Source organism: Trifolium pratense, linkage group LG6 (assembly GCF_020283565.1).
Source record: "Trifolium pratense cultivar HEN17-A07 linkage group LG6, ARS_RC_1.1, whole genome shotgun sequence".
NCBI lineage: Eukaryota > Viridiplantae > Streptophyta > Magnoliopsida > Fabales > Fabaceae > Trifolium > Trifolium pratense.
Window position 1 is genome coordinate 41,269,910 of NC_060064.1, and position 20,395 is coordinate 41,290,304.

The window sequence follows — 20,395 nt, forward strand, 5'->3', positions numbered from 1 at the left end:
TTAGACGATGGGTGTGACTAATCGCATTAAAATTAAGTTTCTGATAAGACTATTATTACTATCTGTCAAATTAGACGATGATTATGACTAATCGCATTCTAAAATACTTAATTTAGACCTTGGTTTTCAAATTAGACGATGATAATGACTAATCGCGTTCTAAAATACTTAATTTATACCTTGGATCAAGGTTGTGATGCGGTTTGTGGAACTTTAAAGACCTTACTTATTCTTCAAGGGCATGTAAGACTTGTTTAAACAATGTTTTATATGTCTATACATTCAAAGTCCTGTCGCGGTGATTTTTGGATATCGAGTTATTAATTAACTTCGAATCGCAATTTAATGTTCCACCACCGATCTTTAATTTATCCGAGGGAAAGAGAAAAAGTTCAAAAAAACCCTATTTTTTAGAGAACAAGGTTCGGGGGTTAGTTATACGAATGGAAGGTATTAGCACCCTAAGTATCTATAGTACTCTATAGGAACCTCTTGTTTTTATTCTATCTATGCGCTTAATTTTAATTGCTTGTAAAATGTATAAGTGTAGGAATTAAAGTAGTGATCGAGAAAAGTTTAAAGTGACGAGAAAGGAAAAAATGTTTTTTGTTGATTTTATTTGATTGGAGAGACAAGTCTCATGCCTACGTACCCGAGGGATCAAACCACCGTAGTTCGGAGTAAAAGTTACGAGTAAATTTGTTTGAAAAAGCTAAAATAGCTTATGCCAAAAGCACTTATTTCATAAGCTCAAGAAGTGATTAATTAATCAATAAATAGCAAAATAAATGAAATAAAATACAATTAAAATTTAAATGACTTAATTTTGTTCAAATGACTTAAATAAGCCACTGAAATTGAAAAGTCATTCTTAACTTAAATTTAAGCTAAAACAAAGGGGGTTCAGAAACAGAAAAGGGGGGTGTGGAAATGAAACAGAAACAGAGTTAAACAATTGTTTAAACAATTGTTACATGCTCTTGAAGAACAATCATAACCATCGTCTAATTTGAATTTCAAGTTCTAAAGTAAGTATTTATAATGGGATTAGTGGTAGTCATCGTCTAATTTGAATTCCTAGGTATAAATTAAGCACTTTAGAATGTGATTAGTCATAACCATTTTGTTTTATTCGTTTAAACAATTGTTACATGCCCTTGAAGAATAGTCATAACCATCATGTAATTTTAATTTCAAGTTCTAAAGTAAGTATTTATAATGGAATTACTGGTAGTCATCGTCTAATTAGAATTCTTAGGTCTAAAATAAGTATTTTATAATGCGATTAGTCATAACCATTGTCTAATTTGAATTCCTAGGTCTAAAGTAACTATTTTATAATGGTAGTAATCGTCTGATTTGAATTCGTAGGTCTAAAGTAAATATTTTATAATGGATTAGTGGTAGTCATCTTCTAATTTGAATTCCTAGGCTAAAGTAACTATTTTATAATGTGTTTAGTCATAGTCAATGTATAAAGTAACTATTTTATAATGTGTTTAGTCATAGGTCTAAAGTAACTATTTTATAATGGTAGTAATCGTCTGATTTGAATTCGTAGGTCTAAAGTAAATATTTTATAATGGATTAGTGGTAGTCATCTTCTAATTTGAATTCCTAGGCTAAAGTAACTATTTTATAATGTGTTTAGTCATAGTCATTGTATAATTTGAATTCCTAGATCTAAAGTAAGTATTTTATAATGGATTAGTGATAATCATCGTCTAATTTGAATTCCTACGTCTAAAGTAACTATTTTATAATGCGTTTAGTCATAGTCATCGTCTAATTTGAACTACTAGGTCTAAAGTAAGTATTTTATGATGGATTAGTGGTAGTCATCGTCTAATTTGAATTGTAAGGTATAAATTAAGTATTTTATAGTGCAATTAGGCATAATCATCGTCTAATTCGAATTCGAATGTCTAAATTATGATTTTTATAATGAGATTGGTGGTAGTCATCGTCTAATTTGAATTTCTAGGTCTAAAGTAAGTATATTTTATAATGGAATTACTGGTAGTCATCGTCTAATTAGAATTCCTAGGTTTAAAATAAGTATTTTATAATGCGATTAGTCATAACCATTGTCTAATTTGAATTCCTAGGTCTAAAGTAACTATTTTATAATGGTAGTAATCGTCTGATTTGAATTCGTAACTCTAAAGTAAATATTTTATAATGGATTAGTGGTAGTCATCTTCTAATTTGAATTATTTGGTCTAAAGTAACTATTTTATAATGTGTTTAGTCATAGTCATAGTCTAATGTGAATTCCTAGATCTAAAGTAAGTATTTTATAATGGATTAGTGATAATCATCGTCTAATTTGAATTCATAGGTCTAAAGTAACTATTTTATAATGCGTTTAGTCGTAGTCATCGTCTAATTTGAATTCCTAGGTCTAAAGTAAGTATTTTATGATGGATTTGTGGTAGTCATCGTCTAATTTGAATCGTAAGGTATATATTAAGTATTTTATAGTGCAATGAGGCATAATCATCGTCTAATTCGAATTGTAAGGTATAAATTAATGTATTTGGTCTACATTATAATCCAGATACATAAATTATTTAATGAATCTAAAAAGTTGTCTTTTGCTTATAATTAAGGATGAATGAAGTAATTAGCGTACTCAAAAAATTGCAAAATGTAGTAAGAAGGAAAAGTCACAAGACCGTAAGTTCTTTTCCTCTTAGACCATCTCCAATGATGTAGTACCTATTAAGTACTCATGGTACTTATTAGATACTATCATTAACACATTTTAGTATCAAATAAGTACCACTTCTCAAATAAGCACTCTCTCTCACATAGTACCTAATAGAATTTGTGGGACCCGTTTATAAAGATGTAGAGTTATTGATGAGATGTGGAGTTATTTGTGGGACCAGTTTATTCAAATTAGACGATGATAACGACTAATCGCATTCTAAAATACTCATTTTAAAAAGTAGAACAATTAATGGGTAATTTTGGAAGAATAACATTAAATAAACTTGATTTTAGTAACTTTTGCTTATATTTAAAGCTAAATTTTTTTGCTGACTTTTGCTTATAAATAAGGTCGGATGAAATATTAATTTAAGAAAATTAACTACACTTAACTAAATTCCCTAAACACCGTGCAAGTAATTTTTTTTGCTTATAATTATGACCGGAGGGAGTACATGGATTCATCTATTTATTCATATATTTTGTAGTTTTCGCCTCTTGCAATGTCTACTCCCTAGAAGATAAGATAGTACTACTAGTACATAAAATCTATTTTTTAACAACTCATTTACTTGTCACCGCCAAAACAAACAACAACAAAGTTATTATCTTCTTATATGCTTCTCTTTCTTTCGGCCAAACAATAGCATCATGTCATATTCATATTACTTTTTTAATGAGAAATGAACTCTAGATCCGAGTAATTCTGACCGCAAATTTGCAGCAAGAAGAACAGACAATGTGAATCAATTCGATCTTTATGATTCTTGCTATAGCAACTCTAAAATAGATGAAAGCCAACAACACAACACAAAATGGTCATAAAAGGGAAAAAATTAATTCAAATTCGTATTTTAATTTATATTAAAATACAAAACCCAAGTAATTTTGAAAATAATCAACCATTATAAAAAAATTATAGATCCAGTAATACATGGTTCTTTGCTAATCGAAAAACAAAATTATACAGTAAATTTTGTTTTCCAGTGTTTGATTCACCATAAATACTGGATAAGAAAAAAGAAGATGAACAAATAAAAAATCTCATAAAATTTCAAAACCAATATTGTTTTAGAAGAAGATGAGAGCATGTTAGAATGAGTTCTGCAAGAAGATTATGAAGGTGTAGATCTATTAAAGGAGAAGGAGATAAATAATGAATCAATCCAAAAGGGCAAAAACGTAATCAACCATTGTTCCTTAAAAAATCATAATTTTCTCCTTTAAAAATTACGTGGGGCCCACGAGAAAGTAAAAACATTGTTTCATGGACAAAAACGTAATCTTGTATTATTATTTAAAATAATCATATATTAAATTGAGGTGGGATCGCAGTAAAAAGGGCTGGGTGCACCGTAAACCCCCATTTTTGGGGGTGCATAATAGATGCTGCCTATATATATATATATATATCAATTTTTCTTTACAATAAAGAAATGATCGAATCCAATATCTCATGCATACTATCCAATTTTTTTTCAACTAAACTAACCCTAATTGCTTTATATGATTTTTTGCTTTATGTAGCATAGTTTTGTAAAATGGTTATGTGATGTTTTACTTAATAACAATGGTTTCAATGTATAACATCTTGACACTAATGCCCATATGAAACCATTTAACTAAAATAATGGTTTCAATGTATAACGCTATGAAACCATTTACCTAGACTAATGGTTTCAGTGTATAAAATCTTGAAACCAAATAACAAGACTAATGGTTTCATTGTATAACGCTATGAAACCATTTAACTAGAATAATGGTTTCAGTGTATAACAGTATGAAACCATTTAACTAGACAAATGGTTTCAGTGTATAACATCTTGAAACCAATTAAAAAGACTAATGGTTTCAATGTATAACATCTTGGCACTAATGCTCATATAAAACCATTTAACTATAATAATGGTTTCAGTGTATAACAGTATCAAACCATTTAACTAGACAAATGGTTTCAGTATATAACATCTTGAAACCAATTAACAAGACTAATGGTTTCAGTGTATAACATCTTGACACTAATGCTCATATAAAACCATTTAACTATAATAATGGTTTCGGTGTATAACGCCATGAAACCATTTAACTAGACTAATGGTTTCAGTGTATAACGGTATGAAACCATTTTTGCTGTAGAATGGTTTCAAAGAGTCGTTCTCCAAAAACATATTTAACCCTTAATAAAAATTGTGAAATAAATTTAAATTTTTAAGACGATATAAAACCGAACAGAGTGAGGTATCTCCAACCGTTCCAAATAATTCAAAATACCCTAAATAAAATTTTGGGAAAATTTTATTAATATGTTATATTTATAAAAGCATATTTACCTCATTTAATTAACTAAAAATAGTTCCAGGTCTCAGAAAAATACCAAACTGGTCCCAAAATTCTCAGAAAATTATTTACTATTTTTATGTAAAAATAATAAAAAATTTTGGAGTCTCCTTGGCACCGCACGCGCCCCCACGCGCCGCCAGTGAGAGTGGGCGTGGACGCGCGTCACTGTTCATCATCTTCCTCACCTATTTTCTGCAGAAACGGGTCACGACGACCCGGTTCGTCGACCCAGTTCGTTCTCCCTCAATAATCAACGAAACTCGACGTTCTTTATACCGTTTTGATCGTCGTTCGATTTTATGAATGTTTCCGGTATTAATTTTCGAAATCGGTGATCGAATCGCATGTAAAATGTGGTCGAAATTGAACAAGCAAAAATATAAAGTTCTTTAGTTATGATTATTACATGTGTAAAATCATCTGATGGCTGTGAATGACTTATGCACCATACATAAAAAAATGCTTATGCATATTAACTATTGCCACTCCAAGGAGCTAGAAAGCCGTTAAGTTTGATGGTTCTTCAAAATGTTATGATGCCAAGATGAGATATCATTTTAGGTGAGATTTTTCATGCCATGCTCAGATTCAAATTGAACACCTCTTATATTCTTGATGATGGGCCTTGTGCTAGACTGAACAGTCATTTTGAAGTAGGTTTTCTTGCTTGCTAGGTCATCCATAAGATAAATGGACTAGAATTTTTTGGCAGAATAGTAACATGTACATATTTGTTTAAAAATATATATTATATATATATATATATATATATATATATATATATATATATATATATATATAGGGGAGGGATCAAATTACACCGGTGTAACATTTGAGTAATGTTACACTGCTTAATAACGCTTTAACGAATTCAAATTTTACAAAATCCACCGTTGGATTGAAAGCTTATATCGTATAAATCATCCATGTTGAATTTTACAAAAATCTAAAATCGTTTGATATGTTATTGAGACCGATGAAGATTAATGGTTTATGCGTTTTTATTGAATACCGTTAATCTTGATCTATCTCAAAAACATATCAAACGATTTTAGATTTTTATACAATTCAACATATATGATCTATACGATATAAGCTTTCAATCCAACGGTGGATTTTGTAAAATTTGTATTCGTTAAAGCGTTATTGAGCGGTGTAACATTACTCAAATATTACATCGTTGTAATTTGATCCCTCCCTATATATATATATATATATATATATATATGTGTGTGTCTTTCAAGAAATTTTTCTAAATTTATACTCTTAACTAGTGCCCCTGTGCACTAGTTAGCATTTGACAAACTATATATGTACCACCATAGGTATTTTGGGCCAATAGTCTACAAGTGTTTTCTCACTCTGGCGAGTCCCACTAGCTAGGATGGGTTGAGGCGGAGATAACTTTAAGGCTATTATCAGTTAACTAAGTAGATAACCATGAAAAAAGCATGTCTTAAAGAATATGAGGATTAGGAAGAGGAGGAGGAGGAATGGTGGAAGTGTGGATCTCCTCCCCTACCGCCACTATTCCTCAACTACTTTCCCCAACACTTGGGATATAAAAGGGGGGCTAGAAAGATAAGTTCTTTACTCACTAAAAATACACAAAGGACATACATCTTTCAAACGGTTTCATATTTGGGTTCGGTTTCATTGAATCTTTCTTATTAGAGGCATCCTTTCCAATTTTAGAGGTTCAAAGTTTTCAACTTCAAATGTGTCAAATGATAATTGAGCTGTTTGGCCGATTGCGAATCTTGTGGCGGCCGATGACTGATGCGTGTGTTTCTGATATTGGTCTTCCTAGTAATTTAGTATGGTAACCCTTTTCATTTCATTTGTTCAATGTTTATAATTACGGTAAGTATTAGTGAGACATAATGTGTTGTTCTTATCTACAATTCCTGTGTTGAGTTACAAAGGTAGTACTAGTAGGTTCATTGCTTTTTGTGTCATCTTAGATAATATCTTATAGCAAAATCTTCAATTGGTTACATTGCTAAGAAAGCTAATATATCAGTGTTCCGAACAGAACTCGTCCGAAGAGGATAAAAGAGAGGATAGAAAATTTAGTGGTGGATCGATGGAAGTATGCTCTGCACTGGAGGTTAGAATCCAAGTGTGCAGAAAACACTTTGACGCCTGAGTTATAGTAATGCATACCTTATGAAGTCATGAAATGTGGTTATTATAGGCAATGAAGGTGATATGAGCCAATGGATTATATGTGGAATTCGGTTTGGTCTAGTCCAAAAAGTCCATAACAATCAGTTTGGTAAATATAATGAAATGAATGTTTAACACTCCCTGAAGTTATTTTACACGTGTAAAGTTATCATGTAATGCGTTTTAAAATACATAATGTGTTATAATCATTTTTTAAAACAGATGTGTTACCGTCATTAAATGACGTGACAATAAATTATTGGATGCATATATAAAATAATGTTACATTGACAGTGACCAACAATGGTAAAGTGTCTGGTAAACTTAGTTGAAAAGCTAATAGAATAAAATTAAAGTGTTTGGTAAATTTAACTATTTTTGACGGCAGTGAATTTACCTGTTGTAAATACAAAATGATATAAAAGTACATGGTTAGTGCAACAGTGAGTGGTTATTATATTTTTGAAAAAAAATAAAGAAATAATAAATGAAAATAAAAAAATTGTAAAAGTGGATTAAAATGTAAAAAATCATAAGTTAAAATAAACATCTAAAAAAATGTTATAATTGGCAATAGGCGTGACAATAAAACCCATACCCGCGGGTACCCACCCAAACCATACCTGTTTTGACGGGGAAAACCCGAGTTGACTGGGTTTGGGTTCGGATTTGGGTTTTCTCCGATTTCAAAAGATGGGTTTGGGGCGGGTAATAGGTACATTGATACCCACCCCGAACCCGCCCCGCTTATACTAAAAATTAGATTTCACATCTTTTAAATTAGAAACGCTTAAACAATCTCTTAAATTACATTCATATATTTATTTTTTATTTAATTTGAGTATTAAACAAACTATTTTCTCTATTTTTTTTTTCTTTATTTAAAAAAATATTGTTGCGAGAAAATAATTTTGGACATTTAACTTTTTTTTTAATAAAAAAATACTAAAATATAATCTAAATTCATGTGGAAAGAGGCGTAATGGGGATACCCGAAACCCGATGGGGATACCCGATCCCAGTTGGGTATGAGTTTGGGGTTATCATTTTTATACCCGCTCGAATTTGGGATGAGTTTGGGGAAACCCGAACTTTATGGGTTTGAGTTTGGGTTTGGGGAGGACAAAACTCGTCCCCGCCCCGCCCCATTGCCATGCCTAATTGGCAATGCATTTCACTTCTCAGGATGCGACATTAATTTTAATAACCACCATGTTTCAATGTAACTCGGAATAGTATTGAGAATCTGGTTCGGATCACACACCTCTGATTAATTTGTTTCATTTTTTTTTCTCGATAAAATTTAAAATATTTGTTTCATATTATTTTTTTCCCGCCAGGGAGGTTGATGTTGTGTGTGACTGGTTTTCCTTGATACGGGATTCTCTGACCGCTTACAAATCAGTTGGGATTTGCAGGACTCGTTTTTGAGTCTCCGAGGGTTTTCAAATTTGCGGAGATTGCAGGTTTCTTTTTGTATCTGGTCGACCTTTTTCGCAATGATGTTGACTGCGAGTTGGGGACTTAACTGCCTAGGTTTTCATTATGCCATTGCCCAATTAATTTTTATCCCACAAAGCTGTTTTTTGTATTCTGATGGGCCGATCACTTTTGATTTGAGATGAGAGTTAAAGTCTTAGGGCGTCTTTTTGGGTCGGGTTGATGGTGCTCTTTGGTGGTCCGGTGTTTGTGGTGTGTGCTCTAGGTGGTCTGGTGATTGTGGAGTGTATACTAAGTGGTGTCCGTCTTTTAGCTTTCTCATTGGTGTTCCGCTTATATACGGTGCCTCTGTTTTGTAATTCCGTTTATCCCGACCTCTATTCGTCTTGTGCAGAGACCGGTTATTATTAATAATATTTTTCCGTTCCAAAAAAATATCTACAAAAAAAAAAGACTTCCTTAACAATTAATTTTAATGACTCTTTTTTTTTTATTTGACAAAATTAATTTTAAGAGTTAAATATGTTTTTGGTCCCTATGATTTCCCAGAATTTTCGTTTTAGTTCTTGAAGTTTGTTTTCACACTTTTTAGTCCCTGAAGTTTCACCAGTCAATATGTTTTTAGTCTCTACTTTTCATTCAACTCGTGTATACTTTCACATTTTTGAATGATTTTTTGTATTAATGTTTATAATATTATAAGAACATATCCGATAAAAATTTAGAATTTTTTAACATAAGATGAATTATTTACGAATTTTTATGTGAAAAAAACTAAAATATTCATATTTAATTCATATTTTGTTAAAAAATATAAATTTTTGTAACAAATATTCATATAATGTATTGATCATGACCGCAGAAAAAAAAAATTAAAATTTCAAATAGTACGCACAAGTTGAATGAAAAGTAGGGACTAAAAACATTGACCGGTGAAACTTCAAGAACTAAAAACTGTGAAAACAAACTTGATAAACTAAAACGAAAATTCTAGGAAACTATAGGGACCAAAAACATATTTAACCATAATTTTAATACTCATGTGAATGTCTCATCTGAAAAATATGCTACTAATAATGCTAGTAATATTGTTATTATAATTATTATTAATATAAATTTATAATAATAACTAATTGTTTTTTTCCCAAATGATGTAAAGCTTTGCTAATCTACATCTGAACTACATTACTTAGCAAATGAAACGAAACTAGGTAGTTTGAATTGCGAAATATAGGACTCAACTTAACTTCTTTTTATGGTTCTTTATTTAATTTATATACAATATTGGTGTAAAAATTATTTTACATATACGTTCAATAATATACCAAGACACCATTAAATGCACGTATAAAATAACATTCACATTGACAACACATACAAATTAAACTCTTTTTATATATAGCTTTTTAAAAGAATTAAAATTATTATTAATAAGTTGTTAAATATGGTTTTACTTGGTCAATAAAAACGTTACTTCTCCGTTGCGATATCATACTCACTTATTCGATTATTCCCTAATCAATAGCCATTATTGTTGTAACTGAAAGAAAGACATTTCTCATTTTAACTATGATTAAGAAAAGATACATAGTTTTGTCAAAAAAAAAAAAAAAAAGAAAAGATACATAGTGCTTATACAGTTTTCATTCTAGCACAAAGAGTTTACAACAGAACATCAATTTTACTTTTCCTTATAAAAATTGAGCTCTTATTTTCATGGATTATTTCGAAGATTTGCGCTTATGAGGCGGATAAATATTAAGGAGAGTAACTTTGTCACACTTCAGGTAATGTGTCACGTTTGATATTTTGTATTTTGTTAGGGTTTGTGATTTCATAATTGCTTACTTTACCCTTGTCGACGTCAATAAAGATAAATTTCTATGATATCTATTTTTATTTCTATGTTATATTTTTTATTTGATACGGAGTAATTATTAATGGAATTTTAGATCCAATTTTAATTGCTTACATTACGGTTTGGTAATTTGTATGTTGTTTAATATTATTAATGGGATTTTAGATTCAATTTTAGAACAATCTGAAGAATTTATGCTCTTATATTATATGCTCAAATTATAGAATCCTAAAACCCCAATTTTGCAGCCAGACAAAAATTACATTTTTGAGTAAATAAGTACCTTGGGTGATAAAGAATTATGTTGATAGCTGGACTTTTCAATGCACAAAATGATGGTATACAGTTGGTGCAATCTTTGAGATATGAAAATTGCAAAAGCATGATATAAAAATCCAAGTAAGTCTCTTTAACTATGATTGTTTAATTTGATAGTCCTGTTGATGTAGGAGGATTTCTTCAGTATTTTATTATTTTAGTTAGATTTAGTTTTATTATATTTTAGGTAGATTTCTTATTTTTATATTTCACCTAGATTAGTTATTTTTATATTTTAGGTAGATTTGTTATTTTTATTTAGCTAGGTTTGTTATTTTTATTTTTACAATCTTTTAGAAGATTTGTTATTTTTATTTTTCACTACTATTTAAGGTAAACTATTGTAGCCTTGAAGGCAACTTTTTCATTCAATAAAATTATAGAGAATTTTCTCAAATTTGGTGGACTCCAAATTACTCCTTCTGGTGGATTCCGGAAGTCTAGTGGATTCTAGATTAGTTACTCCTTCTGGTGGATTCCGGAAGTCTAGTGGATTCTAGATTAGTTACTCTTTCTGGTGGATTCCGGAAATCTGGTGGATTCCAGAGCCTTATCTGACAGGTTTGTCGCTTGCGAACCTGTGTTTTATTATAGGATTAGCGCTTGCTTTTCCTTCACGCTTCCGTACTGCGTCACCTGTGAATTATTTTTTATTTTACTCAACATCCATGAGAATGAATGATAAGTTAGTTTTCAAATTATGTATTCAATTCTAAATTGGAATTTTTACTAGTCTATAATACTTTGTTTCCTCCGGTGCAAACTGTTTGTGATCATCTGTGGGGAAAGTGAACATAAAAAATTCTTTAAATAAAACTAAATAAAATCAATTCACAATACTTTGAATAAGTAGATAATCAAAAAGTGTAGTATGTATTAGAATTTGTGAGTTCTATACTCAATCACAAAAATTAGTTTTAGAGTTGAGATTTGCACTACATTTATAAAGACTATCTTTGTCATATCTCTACACACCCCTCACGTTAAGGAACATGGAATTAACATCAACGGGCGACCCAAATTTGGGAGGTCTCCACAACAAAAACAAGTGGATCTAGGATAGGCTCTGATACCATATTAGAATTTGTGAGACCTGTACTACTCAACCACAAAAGCTAGCTTTAGAGTTGAGGTTTGCACTACACTTATAAGACTATCTTTGCCATATCTGTAGCCAATGTGATACTTCAATTAGTATGTCCTAAAGAATAGGATGAGGAGGATGCATGGTGGAAGAGTAAATCTCCACCATTATTCCCTCAACTACTTTCCAATATCGGGTATATCAACAATATACTCCCTCTTGAGTAGTATGTTTAGTAAAATAGTAATAAATTTGTCTAAAAACTTAGGTTATATTTATGAATAAATTTTAAAAGAGTGCTTATAACTAGCGACGCAACAGAGGGAGTATAAAATAAACGATTGCTTATGACAAATACTTTGTATCAAAATGACAAGAGGAATTAGGGATATGTAAGGGTGGGAATAACATAAACACGTGAACCATGCAACATTTAATTGGGCCAGCCCATAGAGATGAGAAACCATCAACACTATAAATAGCCAAACGCAGAAATAGAAACTAGGGTTTAGACATTATTCACGCAGCTTTTTGGGGTTTCATCGCAATCAATCTACGACGACGTTTGCTCACTGAATCTCCAACACCAAGTCCGTTTCTTATCTATCTGATTACTTATTCATCTATACTTATTATTAGATACATAATAATTAATGTTGGTTATTAGATATATAATTAATGTTAATATTCTGCTTAATTGATTATAGATTATGATTACTCATGTTATATATTTTGAGAGAGAACTTACTTTTTTTGACATAGATACTCATTTTGAGTGGTTTTTAATTGTTTGTTTAAGTTTTTCAAATTAATCAGAATCTAAATAAATTTGTTTCCTAATTTAGTTAGAATCTTTTTTTTTTCCTAATTTAATCAGAATCTAAATAATTTGTTTTCTAATTTAAATTAGAAGCTGATTTTGCTAGCTTATTTATACAAAACTGATTTGTAATAATGTTTTAGCTATTTAAACAAAGCTGATTTTTCTAATCTAAGATTAAGGGACTGTTTGGATTAACTTAATTTTGAGCTTATGAAAAATAGCCTAGGTAAATAAATAAGCATTTATGTTAATTCACTATTTAGACAATAACAATAACAAATCTATAATCGGATATCTTTTGTCTCTATCTTAACAGTTGTGAATATGTTTGTGTTTCAACAGGATGGAATCTCAGATCAAACATGCCCTTGTTGTGAAAGTTATGGGAAGAACTGGATCCCGGGGTCAAGTGACCCAGGTCCGAGTTAAGTTCTTGGACGATCAGAACCGACACATCATGCGGAACGTCAAGGGTCCGGTGAGGGAGGGTGATGTCCTCACACTTCTCGAGTCCGAGAGAGAGGCTAGGAGACTCCGGTAGAGAGAGGGAGGGTGATGTTATTTATATGCTTTAAGCTCATGGCAAATGTTTGTGTTCTGTGTATGCCGTAGTTTTTAAGTAAAATTGTGTTGAGACTTGTTTTATTTGTTGTGCTGAGACTTGGTTATAATTACTTTGAGACATAATTATGGAAGACTTATGTTTTGAAACATATGCTTTGATTTAAATATAAAATTTGGTGTATGTTGTTTGATATGTTAGGTAGGATTATCATGCTTACAGATTTAAAATCAGAAAACTTGCCCATGTTTTGATCAGCTGTAGAAATGTTATTCTCTTGTCCCAACAAGTCTTTGGTTGTGGTTTTAGATGCAACATATTGAGAAAACAAACATATGCTTAGTCAATTATATGCACTATCAGGCTTTAGGAACAAATGAGTTTTGTTCGAAAAACATGTGTGGAAGATTACAGATTGATTCTTTAATGTTGTTAATAATTTGCCTATTCTACAATAAATTTTGAACAAAATGGGGTTTATTTCATTAGATATTTCTTATATTGTTTTGAAACTTGTCATAAAAAATATCAGTAACATTACTACTTCAATGAGATGAGTAAATCTGAAGTAGTAAAAGCTGAAATAAGACCTTTGTTGGATGAACATTGTTTTTGTTGCTTATAGCACTAGAACTTGTATTTAAGTTAGTTCGCATAAGTTATTTTTATATCAAAAGAAAAAATTACATTAAATTATCAAAAGAAAAAAATTACATTAAATTATTCTTATAAACTATAAGCTGTTTCTGTTAGTTATTTTTGAGAACTTGTGAAAATGCTGGAAAAAAGTATGAAAAGTGTCATTAATTTGTTTTTGTTAGTTCTTTAAAACCGACTAACCAATCTTAAAGCTTAAATAAGTTGATTCAAAGGGTCCCAAACTCCCAATGTAGCAGTGTCATAAGATTTTGTAAAGTCAAAATGTCGTACCTAGTTACAATTCTCAGTATTCCTATCTCCAACTTTATTTAGAAACATCAATTGAATAAACTTTGAAATTTAACTTCATTTCAAGTAAGAATTCTCTTGGTTCAATCTCGATATTGCACCTGAGGTTTCCCTCTTCAACTCACCAATCAATATTACCAAAATTTGGACAGCACAAAATTAGGAATTTTTTTAATTTTTAAATGCGTACATCTAAACTCATGGTCGCTATAGCTAGGACCGGGTGGAGGTTGTCTCCAGTCACATTTTCTTCCCGTGCAATCACACTCATTCATTCCCTTTTGCTCACAAAATTTTAATTATTAAAAAATAAATTGAAGGTGGAGATTCCACGGGATAATATCCAGGAGAGAATCCCTTCCCGCTTGGACCAATACTACCTTTTGGTCTAGTTTAGAGCATTTATTTCACAGGATATTATAGGTTTACACTTGTTTATTTTAGAAATTTAAATGTTGGATAATTTTTTTTTGATAAATTAAATGTTGGATAATTTAATCAAAGAAATGAAGAAAACAAAAATAATAGTATATCATAAGGTTTTAATTGTTTTTTTTTTAATATTTGATAAATATTTTTCTCTCATATGCAATGTTGTCAGAATCAAATTTTTACGTCAACTCATTTATTTTAGGTGGAATCGAAACGTAAACTCAACTCGTAAACTGATAGAGTTTACATCATATATATCTCTGATATTAAGAATTTTATTTTTAGTCTAGAAATTTAAGTGTGGTAAATATTAATTAAAGAAAATATAAAAAAATTAATATATTATTTATTTTCAATTAAAAAATCTATTTTAAATATTAGATAATTCACATTCAATTGATTTTCTTTATTCACTTTATATTTTCTCAACAAATAGCAACAACAACTATATATGTATCCATCAATATATCTTGTAAGGAATAATATTTTTTTTTTCCATGTATTAAATATGACTCTTTTTTTTTGGTACATATTTAATACATGAAAAGACTCTTTATGTCATGTAAGAATGACTAATAGAAATATAAAGTGGTTGTATTGTAAATTTTAACCCATTTATTTTATTTTTACAAAAACCTCTATTACATTTATGTATCTATTATTTATTAAAAAACTTATAATATGTTATATGTTTTCATCTATTCTTTTGTATTTTTTCTTTCCAATTTCTTATTTTGGCACACATGCATAAAAATAAGATATATTGTTGGAAACACACGGGTACTAAAAATTCTTATTTTTCTAACGTACTCCCTCCATTTCCTACTATAAGTGAAAATTCACTTTTAGTATAATTGATGTGTTGATCTATAATATAGACCATTTACATTAATGGTTATTCATTGAACCTAATAAGAAAGAAACTGATGAAGTATACTATTCTAAAAAGTAAGCGTCAAAAATTGTTACTCCTCTAATTATTAACATGTACTATTATTAAAAAAAAATAGTCTTTTGAGATTTTGAATCATCCAAGTAGATAAAAATATGTGAATTTAAATGATTTTATTGTAGGTGAAAACGTGCGAGTTTAGATGATTTTACCGATTTTACACAGTAAAATCAGGTAAACTCGTTTTGACTTGTGATTTCACTCAAAACTAATTTAGCTTTGATTTAACACGCAAGTCATACATAAAAACACATAATCGATAGAGTTTGCATTTTAAAACGAGATTTTAACAACTTGCTCATATGAATCTTGAAGTTTTATTGTATATGTTCAAATTTAAAATCGAAATGAAACAGAATAGAAATTAAAAATAGCGAACTTTCCTTGACATGCGGAGTGGATTGTCATCGAAGTAACATTTAACATCTTTGAATTCAATTATGGTCCGTTTGGTACAACGGAAAGAAAATGAGAGGAAAAAAATTACGCAAATCAATGCATGAACTTGGACTAACTTTAGTCTAAATTCATTCATTGATTTGCGTAATTTTCTTTCCTTCCACTTTTTTTCCGTTGTACCAAACGAAGCCTTAGTCAACAATGACGAGATTTAAAGACATTGATGCCAACATTTATGAAAAGGTAATATATATATATATATATATATATATATATATATATATATATATATATATATATATATATATATATATATATATATATATATATATATATATATATATATATATATATATATATATATATATATATATAGCCAATAACAATTAATCTTAAGGATGAAGACTAGTAATTGCATGTTTACTTGGGATTGGTTTGTATTCATTTAAGTTTTCTGTAATTTACATTTTATGTCATAACTTTTTTATGTTTCTTCGCAATCTAATTCCAAGCCTTTAACTTTCAAAACATTTTCATTTTAGTCTTTTACATTTCAGCAAAATTATACATTTCAAATTTATGAAATTGTTTTTTTTTTTTGGGTTTACAATGAGCCGAGGATCGAACCCATGACCTCTAGCATACCCAAATCCCTTACCACTAGATCAATCATAGTAACTTAAATGTATGAAATTGCTTTCTTGTCGTTTTAATGTTTTCAATTCATGTCCATTTACGCTTTTAGTCACTTAGCACTCGAAAATCAAACAAAGAGTCTTTTTTAGTAAATCACCATTTTAGGGTTTAAAATTGTAAGTGTCTGGTAATTTGGTCAAAATGCTCTCTCCATAGCTTTGTTAGATGTGTTGTAAAATTTAACCTAAAATTATCTCAATGATAATAACAACATATAAAAAATATTAAATAGATATATTAACGAGAATAAAAAGAAAATAGAGATAGTAAACAATTCTTTGATGAGAATAAAAAGAAAATAGAGATATATCTCGATTTGATTCTAATTAAGTTCTCGCCTTTCAGCTGTATCTGGTGGTATTTTGTTGCTCTGAAGCTAGTTTCGTTTTTACCGGAAGGGTGTTTGTTAGATAATAATATTATTAGGGCTTTAAGTATTGGGCTTTATATGTTAGTAGTTTAGTAGTCCATTAGGAATTATTATAAATTATTTTGTAATCCTTATTTTGTTAAGTAATGCTATTATAATATTATTAAAACCCTAGCCGTCACTTTATGTTTCTCTCTGAACTTTAACATGGTATCGAGAGCTTGTTTCGATCCTCCTTAGATTGTAGGTTGTTATTCCGCTGCCGAGTTCTCAAAAGTTTGGGAATGAAATTGTTTTTTCGGTGTGTGTATTTTGAATTATTTTTTATTTTTTTTTGTGTGCAAGTCTTAGAGCTTCTCTTTGATTTGGTCGGTACTGCCTGGGAGTTTTGTTGAAAGGTTGCAATTTTGTTTCGGTTAGTATGTTCCGTCCTTATTTGATTCGTTTGCACTTGCACCGATTGAAATCGGTGGTTGTAAGATTTGTTTGTTTTTTTGTTGCTTTGGTATCTATTCCAAGTATTTGCTGTACGTTTGTCCCAATTTGTGTTAGTTCCACCGTATCCTATACTGTTGATTATGGAATTTGCATTTGGTAGTAGTCTTTGTGTTAGTAATGAATATGAATCTCTCTGTTTGGTGAGCGAAAGCTCGTAATTTGTCTGGTGAGCGAAAGCTCGCAATCTGTCTGGTGAGCGAAAGCTCGCAATATGAATTCGGTGAGGGAATACTCACAATCTGTCTGTTTGGTGAGCGAAAGCTCGCAATCTGTCTGGTGAGCGAAAGCTCACAATCTGAATCCGGTGAGGGAATACTCACAATTTGAATCCGGTGAGGGAATACTCACATTGAATCCGGTGAGGGAATACTCACATTGAATCCGGTGAGGGAATACTCACAATTTGAAATTTGAATCCGGTGAGGGAATACTCACATTGAATCCGGTGAGGGAATACTCACATTGAATCCGGTGAGGGAATACTCACAATTCGAAGTCTGAAATCTGAAGAAGTTGAATTTGAAGCTATTAGTTAATTTAGTTTATTTTCGGGTTGATTTGTAACAAGTTCAAAGCTTAGTACGCTTTAGCTTGAGGGGTAGTATTAGAAATAAAATATTTAGTTAGAGTAGTTTGATTTTTTGTTTTTTGTTTGACAAACTCTCGATGATTATCTGTTAATGCATCGTGAGTTTGAGGGGAAGTGTTAGATAATAATATTATTAGGGCTTTAAATATTGGGCTTTATATGTTAGTAGTTTAGTAGTCCATTAGGAATTATTATAAATTATTTTGTAATCCTTATTTTGTTAAGTAATGCTATTATAATATTATTAAAACCCTAGCCGTCACTTTATGTTTCTCTCTGAACTTTAACACGCTCTAGTGTATTTAGCATCGGAAGCTGATAGTTTTTTTAGCTTCTCCATTGTTTTTTTTAAACAAGCTTCTCCATTGTTGTATTGGTTGTTATTTATGTCGTTTCTACCCTGTTGTATTGGCTTTGCTATGTTTCTTTTGGGAGATCTCTATTAGAATTATGGGGAAGGTGTGTCAAGGCTTAGATATTTAGTAAAGGGGATTACTGCCTATGTATTATGATCGAATTTTCAGGACCTGCTTGTATTGTTTTGGACATGTCTTATGCCTTATTTAATCCAATTCCTTTGCTTTTGCAAAAAAAAAAATAATGAAGAAAAAATTAAATTATAAAAGGAAAATGAATAGATACATGCTCCTTCATCTATTACACTATCAAACCTACAAAATAAACCATGCATGCGTAGGACATAGTTCATGTATTAAAATCACTTACGGTGTATTTTGTTGATGAATATATGATACTTTGGCACAAAGCAATTAAATTTATATCATTAAATTAAAAAAAAAAAAAGATTAGAAAATGAAATTAGCTAGGTCAATTATTTACATTTTAGGTACGACTATGTGGTGATTTTATTGACCTCACAAAAACCAATACGTTGCAAAAGTTTACTTCAAGACTCTGTTTGGATGGATGGAATATAATGAAATGGAGCGGAGCGAAATAGATGAGAGTGAAATGGAATGGAGCGGAATTAAATAAATCTTCCATTCCATTGTTTAAATATTTTAAAAAGGAGATGAACAAAATTGAAGGTAGCTGGTGATATGGTATATTTTTTTCCCAAAATATACCTATGTCCCTTTAAAATTTCCATAATATCCCTCTCTCAAAAAAGTTTCCCATAATATCCTTCTAAGGGGACAAAAACTGAGTTTGCAGCATGGAAAGGAGATGGCGACACTCAGGGGCGGAGCCCCTCATGGGCTGGACAGGGCCATGGCCCGCCCCAAGATTTTCATTTTTTTTCTTTTCAGGTATACTATTTAGCGGCGGTTTAGTTTGTTTAGTTTGTTAATTCTCAGTTTGCGGGGGTTTCAAGCACCCTCAATTTGGACCACCAGAATTCTTTAACAGGTTTCTAGTTTGCGGGGGTTTCAAACCCCTTATTGTGCATAATTTTTTAGGCTAAAATTTCTTTTTGTTAATATAAATTATTGTTGTTTTGTTATATAGTTACACAGTTTTAGTCATTTTGAAATATTGTTTGTATATTCAAATTGTTTTATACTTTAATAAACGAAAAATATGACTGCAACATATAAAAAAGAGCATTGCATTCTTATAAGCACTACTAAACTAAACTGAAAATCCGAATAAAAATTATTAAATATTCTTACCAATAAAATTTGAGATATAATTAATTCTATCAAGTGAATATTTGAGAAGAAACTTTAAAATATATCAATTTATTATTAGAACAAGAATCGATCTTTTTTTTTTGTTTTTTTGTTTTTTTTATAAATATGAGATACCTTAAATTGTATGGAGGAATAGAGTAAATAATTATATTAAGTGGTGCATAATTTTCCAAAAATAAGATGAAAGGATGAAAAGACAAAATCATCAATTGTATATAGTTGATCCTCATTTTTCAAAATAAATTTTATAGAAATTATTAAAACCGTAGAAATTATTAACCGAACCCGTGCAACGCAGGGGTTTACTCCTAGTTATTCATATTTGACTATCGTTAGAATCCGAAAATTAATCAGCACCGATGAGTAACCAATCTGAATTTTGCGTTTACATTGTATGACATGGCATCAATTTAGACAAATCACGATGTCACTTTACATAATACGTCAACATTTCTAATAGAATTACTTGTCGAATATACCATTTTAATTAATATTATACAATTTTAAAAAAAATATTTAATATTTTGTATATTTAAAGTTCCAACTT

The 20,395-nt window shown here is 30.2% G+C and overlaps 1 protein-coding gene across 1 annotated transcript; it reads left to right on the plus strand.

Moving 5' to 3' along the window:
- Window positions 1-12,359: 12,359 nt before the first annotated feature.
- On the plus strand, window positions 12,360-13,492 carry LOC123893110 (40S ribosomal protein S28). Its single transcript, XM_045943032.1, has 2 exons — window positions 12,360-12,514; window positions 13,090-13,492. The coding sequence occupies exon 2, from the start codon at window positions 13,091-13,093 to the stop codon at window positions 13,286-13,288; it is 198 nt and encodes a 65-aa protein (XP_045798988.1). The 5' UTR covers window positions 12,360-12,514; window position 13,090; the 3' UTR covers window positions 13,289-13,492.
- Window positions 13,493-20,395: the final 6,903 nt, after the last annotated feature.

Coding starts and splice junctions, on each gene's coding strand:
- LOC123893110 (XM_045943032.1), top strand. CDS start 13,091: ATGGAATCTCAGATCAAACATGCCCTTGTTGTGAAAGTTATGGGAAGA.